The 8,806-nt window shown below is 59.3% G+C and overlaps 1 protein-coding gene across 5 annotated transcripts; it reads left to right on the plus strand.

The window, feature by feature from the left end:
- Nucleotides 1–1,226: 1,226 nt before the first annotated feature.
- Nucleotides 1,227–7,512, plus strand: OSR2 (odd-skipped related transciption factor 2). Of its 5 annotated transcripts, none has more exons than XM_065054076.1 (4): nucleotides 1,227–1,548; nucleotides 4,506–5,223; nucleotides 5,791–5,890; nucleotides 6,604–7,512. In XM_065054076.1, exons 2-4 carry the CDS (start codon nucleotides 4,568–4,570, stop codon nucleotides 6,784–6,786), a joined length of 939 nt encoding a protein of 312 aa, XP_064910148.1. In that variant the 5' UTR covers nucleotides 1,227–1,548; nucleotides 4,506–4,567; the 3' UTR covers nucleotides 6,787–7,512. The 5 variants fall into 5 exon arrangements, with proteins under 5 accessions (XP_064910148.1, XP_064910149.1, XP_064910151.1 ...); XM_065054077.1 differs by having other exon boundaries at nucleotides 1,309–1,544; XM_065054079.1 differs by having other exon boundaries at nucleotides 1,311–1,548; nucleotides 6,686–7,512.
- Nucleotides 7,513–8,806: the final 1,294 nt, after the last annotated feature.

Below are 8,806 nucleotides of genomic sequence, written 5' to 3' on the forward strand. Positions count from 1 at the left end.
AATACTATTTATTTAGGGCTACTGGAATTTAAAACAGGGCATTTTCGAAGGAGGACTTTACGAAAATAAACGAAAAACAGCCCGAGCACCCCGCGGCCGGCGGCAGCCGTGCGCTGCAACGAGCGTCAGCTTCGGCTGCGCTGCCCTGTGAGGGGACACCTCCAAACCTTCCTCTGCCGACTTCTATTCCCTCTCTTTGATTTTTTTTTTCTTCTGAATACTAACGGGAGAAAAAAAAAAAACAAACCCGATGCAACCGCCACTTGTGTCCTCTTCTCTTCCTCGAGCTCAAATTAGCCGGCACAGGCTCTACCTCTAAAAATTTTCGAAGCAGTTTTAAAATGCCGTGTCTGCCGATATCTTTTCGCACTTCTCAAAGCCTACGTTTAACCTTCAGTATAGGTTATATAATAAATTTCTCATACATATCATTAAGTAATGCATATATCAAGATAAAGTTACAGCTAAAAATTAAACCCAAATTCGCTGTATGCAACCAACCGTATTACAACTAACGACAAAAATGAATACAGTGCTTTAATCGAGAAATTTGAAGAGGGTCACAGAGGCCCCCATTTAGCAATAAATTCCCTGGTAATAAATCGAAACTACTCTCGAAACTACTTGTCTGTTCCAGGTAAGGATTGTGTGCTTAGTCGCCACACATGGAGGGGATACCTCCACTTCACTTCTTTTGAATCTGCCTTTGTGTGCCTTAATATCAGTCTAAGGGCAGAGCAGAACTGCTGAAGTGTCGGCCCATAGGGCGATTGAACGTGACAGCCACGGAACCATTTGGAAGTGAGCGTTACCTGCACTTAGTGGGCCCCTAGGAGACGGAGGCGCCCACAGAACTCCGCGCTCTTGGTTTGGGGCGGGGGGGGATATTTTAGGTATTTTAGCAAGTCGTGGCGCATGTGTCACACTGGCCAGGGCACGGCAGGCGGCCGAGGCGGGCGGTGCGACGCCGTGAGCGCGTAAATCCCCGCGGCCGCGGCCAGCAGTGGGGTGGGGGACGGCGGGTGGTTGTTGGAGGGAAAAGTCACCTTAGGTGACGCGGGGGGGGGACGACGGGGGGCGTCCTGTCCCTTTAAAACCCAGTTGCTACCCAAACACAAGTAAACAGTGGGGCCGGCGTGGCGAGGCGGGCCGGGGCCGGCCCGGGGGCGGTCCCGTCCCGTCGGGGCGGAGCGGCGCGGCCCCGGGCGCGGGGCTGTGCGCGCCGCGGGGTGGGCCGGCGGCGGGCGGGCGGGGACAGCGCTCCACGCCACTCACCGCTGAAATGTGATGGACCGGGCAGGGGGCGGCTCAGACTCGCGAAGAGCCTCGCCGGGGTCGAAGGCGGGAGGCTGCGGGCGGGTGGCCACGGTTTATGCCGGGGCGCCGGGACCGCCAGACCTCCCAGCCGCTGCCTAGCCATCCGCAACATGCCGGCCACCGCCGGGTCCCGACCCCGCTGAGCATCCCCGCTGTGGATCTAATGTCTCCGTGAAGGTGCCGCGGCCGCCGCCTCGGCTTTGCCCCGGGAGGAGCAGCCGGCTGCGGTAGGTAAGTGGCTCCCCCGGCCCGTTCTGCTTGCTGCCGTCGGCGGGAGCGGAGCAGCGGGGCTGCTGAGGGCCCCGGGAGGAGCGCGTCCCCTCGGCGGGGAGCGCGGGGCCGCTGGGTTTACTTTCAGTTTGCAGCTCCGCACAGCTGGGGTACAGGTCCCCCCTACTCTGTGGGCGCGCTGGTGCGGGACCAGGTGGCGAGGGCCTCCCGGAGTGCTCGGTCGATGTCCTTCATGCGAAAGTCCTCGGCGCGTGCGGGGACTACGGGGCTGGCCCGCGGGTCGCGCTGGAGGAGTCCTCGTTTCGTGGAAATACACCTGGCTGCGCCGGCAGCGGCCACCGCGGGTTCGGGTGAGACTGGAGGGGAGCGGAGGAGCCCCGGGGCCCACCCTCTCCCCGGGAACGACCGCAGGGCCCTCGGGACACGGCCCTGGCCGCAGCCCCGCCGCGGGGGGAAGGGCAGCGCCGGCCAGGCCGGCAGCAGGCAGGCAGGTAGAGAGCGGAGTACTGCCGAGGCACCGGGCTTAATTAAATTAAGCGGTCTGAATAGCAAGGAAAAAGGAAGTGCCAAGGTTTAAGTAACATCCGTTTTTGGTTGACTTTCCCCCCCGCACCTTATTATAAGTCGCCTCGAAATAAAGTAGGAAGGCACTTTCTGGTCTTAATCGATAGATTTTAATAAAGTTACCTCCAAGGACAAATAGTAAGAGACGTTCCGTGGTTCAGGCAACAGTGTTGTTTTAAAAGTTTCCGCTTTAAAATCTGGGTTTCGTGTTCAGAATATTTTTCGGAGCTGGTTCTTTGACACGAAAACGAGTGCCCTGCAAAGAGACCACCAAACACTGTTGTAAAGGAAGAGGCTCTGTCCTACAGAAATTCCGTACCTACCGTGGTCGTTGCTCGTAGGCGGTAGCTCCGAAACGCAGCCGCAGAGAGTCGGGATGGAGGCATGAGCTGCGTTAGCAGCCGGCGAAAAGCGGTTTGATCGCCTCTGTGTAGGCTTCTGGAGGAAAGCGAATAGGAACTCATACTACGACATCTTTAAAAATAAGTCTCTATATATAACCACCCCCAAGAAAAAAAAGAAAAGGTCACCATATATAATAGGTCGTATCGATAACACTGGCCCCGGTCTCGATGTAATCACAAACGAGAAAAACCGGGCAGCATCGGAGGAAATCGGGGAGAGCCACGATACAAGTGAAACGAAAACAGGGGTGGGTAGCGCTGCAGTTCACACCCGACCTCGTTGCCGCATTTTTCCCCGGAGGGCCGATTCAGTGCGGTGTCACTAACGGGGAGGAAAAGTATTTTAGGAAAAATATCCAAAAGTCACTTTGCACCCGGAGGCTACACGGTGCCGGCAGAGCGGCCCAGAGCGTGTGACCACGGTGAGGGCTGCGAGGCGGCGGCCCGGCGCGGAGGGGCAGGGACGCTGCTCCCGGGGCGCTGGCTCTGCTCTCGGAGTTTCCTTTATTTGTGTTGTGGTTCTGGGGATTTTGGATTTGGACTGTTTTGAGAGAAGAGTGTCTTTTGTATTTTGGAAACTACGTATTACCGGTCTCTCCACCCAAATCCCAGGAGGTACTGGGGCACCCTCGGCTCTACTTCTTTTTTGCAGGCCCGGAGAGCCCCCGGCGCCTGCTTTTGCTCCATTGGGGAAGAGACGCCACTTCTCTGGGTCGATATGGCCTCTTGGCTGCTGAAAGTAAACCCTCAGCAAAAACAAAAAAAAAAAGGAGAGGGCAGGGCTTGCCCCCCGCGCCGATGCCCCCCTGCCCCGAGGGAGACGATCCCCTCCCCGGGGCGCCGAAGGGTCCCCCCGGGCGGCGGGAGAAGCGGGCCCGGCGGTTTCGGTTGAGTGGGCTGAGTGAAACCCTCTGACAGTCACACACCGCTCATTAGCTCACGGCCCCGTCGCTCCGGCAGAGCTCCCGGCCGGGGGACGGCGGAAGGAGTGCGGGGGGCTCGGCCGGACGGCTCTGTCCCGCTGGGGCAGCGCTCGCCCTTCCCGGCTCTGTGGGATGGAGGGAGCCGGCTGCGGGGCAGACCTCGGCGGGCCGGGGCGGCCTCCGAGCAGACTGTTTTCTCCACGGCCGATGAGATCGCCCGGGCCCGAGCGGGCTCCCGGACGCGGCCCCGGACATCTGGAAGGGATCTCAGCGCAAAGTGGATTTATTTAGGACCTGCGTCGCGGGGCGGGGGGGGGACGTTGAGTAGGTGTGTGTGCAGGGCAGGAGCTCCTTTTCTCTCCCTCAGTTATCTTGATAAATGAGTTGTTGTTGAAGGAAGAAAAATAAGCATCCGAACTGGGATAAACGCGGGGTTTCCATCCCTCCCACCCCCTTTACCCCCGCTTCCCCCCGGCCCTACCTCGGCTCTCCGTGAGCACCCTGCTCCTTCCCGTGGAGGCCCCAACCAGGAGGGGTCGGGGCTTCAGCGCCCGCGGGGGCCCGCGGAGGGTGGGAGCGACGCTGGGGGCCAGGTCGGCGCGGGGGGCAGGAGGGAGGCGGCCTCGGGGGTCCTCGCGGTGGCCGCGGCCCGGGCTTGGCGCTGCGGAGGGACGGCGGTGGGGTGCGGAGCGGCCCCGGCTCAGTTCTTGGTGTATTTTTCCATGATTCGTTTAGTTTGAATCCGCGGCTCCTTCGGTTGGCTCGGTGCTAGGTTTTCTCGTTTTTATTTTAATTTGGGATGGGTGTTCCTGGGAGTGAATTTGATTTTTTTTTTTTTTTTTTTTTCTTTACGCTATAGCTTCTCTTGTCGAATCGATCGCGCCGGTGGGTCGATGGCGGCCGCCGGCCCCGGCAAAGAACGGGAACCGGGGTGCGGCGGGGCGCTGGGGCCCGAGCCGTGCCTGGCCCTCCCTGCCTTCCGTCGCTGCGCTCGTTTCGGCTAAGGGGGACCACGCTGCTCGCAGTGAAATTATCTTTCCCCTCCTTCCTCCCTCTTTCTTCCTAGGATTTTCTTACCGTCTCGAAAGCCCAGCAGAGGCACCGCCGGCCTGCGCCCGCCCCGGGAAGATGGGAAGCAAGGCTTTGCCAGCCCCCATCCCGCTGCACCCGTCCCTCCAACTCACCAATTACTCCTTCCTCCAGGCTGTGAACACCTTCCCCGCAGCTGTGGACCAGTTGCAAGGTCTGTATGGACTCAGCGCCGTGCAAACCATGCACATGAACCACTGGACATTGGGCTACCCCAATGTGCATGAAATCACCCGCTCCACCATCACGGAGATGGCGGCTGCCCAAGGCTTGGTGGACTCCCGCTTCCCTTTCCCCGCGCTCCCCTTTGCCACGCACCTCTTCCACCCGAAGCAAGGGGCCATCGCCCACGTCCTCCCAGCCTTGCACAAGGACAGGCCCCGCTTTGACTTTGCCAATCTGGCCGTGGCCGCCACGCAGGAGGACCCACCCAAGGTGGGGGAGCTCGCCAAGCTGAGCCCTGGACTGGCCTCACCCCTGTCGGGCATCAGCAAGCTGTCACCGGACAGAAAGCCCTCCCGCGGCCGCCTGCCCTCCAAGACGAAAAAGGAGTTCATCTGCAAGTTCTGCGGCAGGCACTTCACCAAGTCCTACAACCTCCTCATCCACGAGCGGACCCACACGGACGAGCGGCCTTACACCTGTGACATCTGCCACAAGGCTTTCCGGAGGCAGGACCACCTGCGGGACCACCGGTGAGGGACCCCCGCGCCCGGGGCCAGGCCGTGTGGAGCCGGGATGGGGGGAGCTCGGGGGAATGCGGTTGAGCCGCTCCGGGAGCTGAGCCGGAAAAGCAGCAGAAGAAAACCGCGCTCCCGCTATGCAGCCGCGGAGGGGCCAGAGCAGCTAAAACCTGCCCTTTGCGTGGGACGGACACCCCTGCTGGGGCGGCTGGGGTGAAGCTTCATGGCCCTGGGGTGCGGGGAGGAGGACGGGGTGCAGGTGGGCGCTCCCCGGCTTTCCCCCCTCTACATCCGCACCGCGCAGGATCCGCGCTGCCTTCAGGGAGAGCGGGCTCGGGTCCAGCCGGCAGATGCTGTCCCAATCTGCCACCAGAGAGTACAATCATGCCTCGATACGAATTATTTCGAATGTTTTGAACCTATAGAGGAGTTTAACCATGAACAGAATTAAAGGAGGAGAGGAAATAGCAACTGGGGGGTGGGCGCGCTTGGGAGGAGCCGGGTTTGGGGGAGTGGGGTCGGGGGCGGGTGGGCCCCGCGCTCCCGGCAGCGTCGCTCACCCCTCGGGTTGCCTTCCAGGTACATCCATTCCAAAGAGAAACCCTTCAAGTGCCAGGAGTGCGGGAAGGGATTCTGCCAGTCCAGGACCCTGGCGGTCCACAAAACCCTACACATGCAGGTGAGCCCGGCGCTCCCCGGCCTCCTCCGCGCGTGTGCCGCCGGCGCGGACCAGGGCCGCGGCGGGGCGGGGACGGCGGCCGTGCCGGGGGGTTAGGGGCTCCGGTGCGGAGGGAATCGAGGGACTCAGGCCCTTGACGGCTCCGTCCTTCCGTGGGAGAGGGAAGCGTCCGCGGTTACATCCGCGGCCCACCCACCTAAAAACGGCGGCCGCGGGTGATGTGCTTAAAGCCGGCGGGGACGCAGTTGGCGACGGGGAGCGAGCCCCGGGTTTGGTTTTGCCCACGCCACCGCTTCGAGGCGTTTTTCGTTGAGGGCTCCAGCCCTGCGTCGGCGAGGGCAGGCTCAGGGCGGCGGGCGAGCCCAGCGGCGCGGAGCGGTGCGAGAGGTGCAGAGTGGCGCGGAGCTCCCTGCACGCCCACCGGCACCGCCGCGGCCGCCGGCGGGCAGCGGGAGCCCCGGGTGGGAGTCCGGCGATGCGGCCGCTTTCCCTGCGCCCTAGGAGAGCGAAACGCCACAAGTCGAAAACTATAAAATAACCCTTTCGGGGCAGGACCGGGCGAGGTAGACCGTCTCCCGTCCGCTTGACCGCTTTTACTTTGTATCGAATCCCGATATTTCAACTTGTGCGTTGCGATAACAAAAAGTGCAGTAATACGTTCAACCAGGTAGTTTGTGAAGGATTAATCCTTTGCTTGCTTCAAATCTGAACAGGAATCTCCACACAAATGTCCCACATGTGGAAGAACCTTTAATCAAAGAAGTAATCTGAAAACTCACCTTCTTACCCATACAGACATCAAGCCCTACAACTGTGAGCAGTGCGGCAAAGTGTTCAGGCGAAACTGTGATCTACGGCGGCACAGTCTAACTCACACCCCGCGGCAGGACTTCTAGAGCAGCCAGGGACCCGCACCCGCTCCGGCAGCTCCAACTTGCCCATTTCGCTCAAGGACTGTGTTGTAGGAACTCACAGACACGCAAACATACACACACGGAGACACGCAGACTCGGGGCCAAGCTTTCCTACCACACGTCTGCGAAACTCGTTTAGAGAGTGCGGACTGCAGGATCGGGCCCCTCTCCAACCCACACCCAGGCGTAGAGCTCGTCTTGTAGATACTCGCGGCTCATTTTAGAGCTCTGTACAGAATGTGGTTTTCTTCGTTTGTTTGTTTCGTATCGTCGTGTCAGATGCACATCGATAACAAATCGGAGAGGCAAAGTATCTCTTAAAAGTGTATTTCAAAATAAATCCTTTTCTTTTTTTCCAAATACCTCCTGCCTTGTTGTATTATTCTCTGAACATTTGGTCTTTTTTTTCCTGCTGTGTCAATGCAATGGTAAAGCATATTGAATAAATTTCCTAGCCGGGTAATTGTACTGTCACAACAATTTTGGTGATCGCTTTTGTTTGGCCTGTTTCACTGTCGCTGTTGTGTTATCTATTGTTAAGTAAAATGAAAGTGCCGTATTTGAGAGTTTATAGCTCTATTACTTAATAGTGTGAATGTCTAAATATTAACTTCTGTACTTTTTTTTTTTCCTATTTTCCCGAACGAAATATTTTTTAAAGAAGAGAAAGAAAGAAATACTTGCAAATAAACAGATCTTAGGAAATAATGCACAGAGCCGTTCTTACGCCAAAGCGGCTTATTAGTAACTTATTTGCAATCAGCCCATATATTGTAAAAGTCATCCCTCTCGCGGAGATTGCCGCAGACAGCCTCCTGCCAGTAGACTTTGGACACGGGCAATTCACCCGCGTAGACAGGGACTTTATCCTGCAGAAGACGATTAATTCCCGGCAGCTCTGGAAGCAAACAGCGAGGCGCAAATACCGCCCCCTGCCCCGGGGCTCAGCCGCGGGACCCGCGGGCCCCTCGCGGGGTGGCGGCGCTGCCCAGCCCGGGCCCGCGGCGGCGCTGGCAGCGGAGACCCCCCCGCCCCGGCTCCCCCGGCTCCATCCGCGCCGCGCCCGCGGGAGCCGCCCGCTGCCGAGCACAGGTCACGTCCGGGGGATCGGAGAGAGTGGAGACGAGGAAAGGGGCCGTTCCTCCCTCCCGGGAGACCCTCACCCCACCGCGGGCACCCCCTTCTCTCTCCTTCCCTCACCGCCTCTATAAACCCCCAGTCACCCCACATGGAGGTGACTCTTGGTAGCCCGGTGTCTCCATGCCTTGGGCTGCATGCTCATTGCCTGTGTCCAGCATGCAGGTAGCAGGGTGGTGGCACAGACACCTGTTCTTCCCTCCATTATCACCCTTGGGAGCCCCTCACTAGTGCCTCTGATCCCCACTGGGAAGGCCTGGTGCCAACGCTGAGGCATTTTCCCTGATGTGTTCCAGGGTGGCTTGGATGTGCAAACCCCACCTCTGTCACTCCACAGCTTTTGTCACTCCCTGCACTGTCCCTGCAATGTCTTGGGTAATTTGGGTGCCCAAAAGTTGTTATTTTCAGGCTAGGCACACCTATCCTGCCCTACCTGTCCCAAACTCAGGACCAGGCTAGAACAGCAGGGAGAAATCTTTGTCCCCAAACCAGGGAGCCCTGTCTGGGTGGGGGATCAGTCCTCCTGCACCCAGCTCAGTGGGGAGGGCTCCACTCTTGGGCTCCACCTGGGAGGGTGTCAGGGCTCTGGGATGATCTGTCCAGTCTCACCAGGCCTACAGGGAGCAGGTGCTGACAGGGCTTGGGTGGCTGCATTCTCCCGGTCCCTGGCCCTCACTGGTCCTGTGGCAGGGAACCACATTGCCTGAACCCTGTCAATGAGTAGCAAGTCAAAACCAGCAGCGCCTGCCTGGGCTGTGGTTGGGCCATCAGTGCAGAAAGGGCTGGACTGCTGCCTGCAGCTGCTTGTTATTGCTATCTGCTGCCTCTGCAGAGAGCTACTGTGCCCACTCCAGGGCCAGGGACA

Source organism: Columba livia, chromosome 2 (assembly GCF_036013475.1).
Source record: "Columba livia isolate bColLiv1 breed racing homer chromosome 2, bColLiv1.pat.W.v2, whole genome shotgun sequence".
NCBI classification, from domain to species: domain Eukaryota; kingdom Metazoa; phylum Chordata; class Aves; order Columbiformes; family Columbidae; genus Columba; species Columba livia.

Excerpts from the sequence above, each read along its gene's own strand:
- OSR2 (XM_065054076.1), top strand. The coding sequence starts at position 4,568 with ATGGGAAGCAAGGCTTTGCCAGCCCCCATCCCGCTGCACCCGTCCCTC. Across the intron at positions 5,224-5,790 it reads GACCACCTGCGGGACCACCG|GTACATCCATTCCAAAGAGA; the intron begins GTGAGGGACCCC and ends GTTGCCTTCCAG. Across the intron at positions 5,891-6,603 it reads ACAAAACCCTACACATGCAG|GAATCTCCACACAAATGTCC; the intron begins GTGAGCCCGGCG and ends AAATCTGAACAG.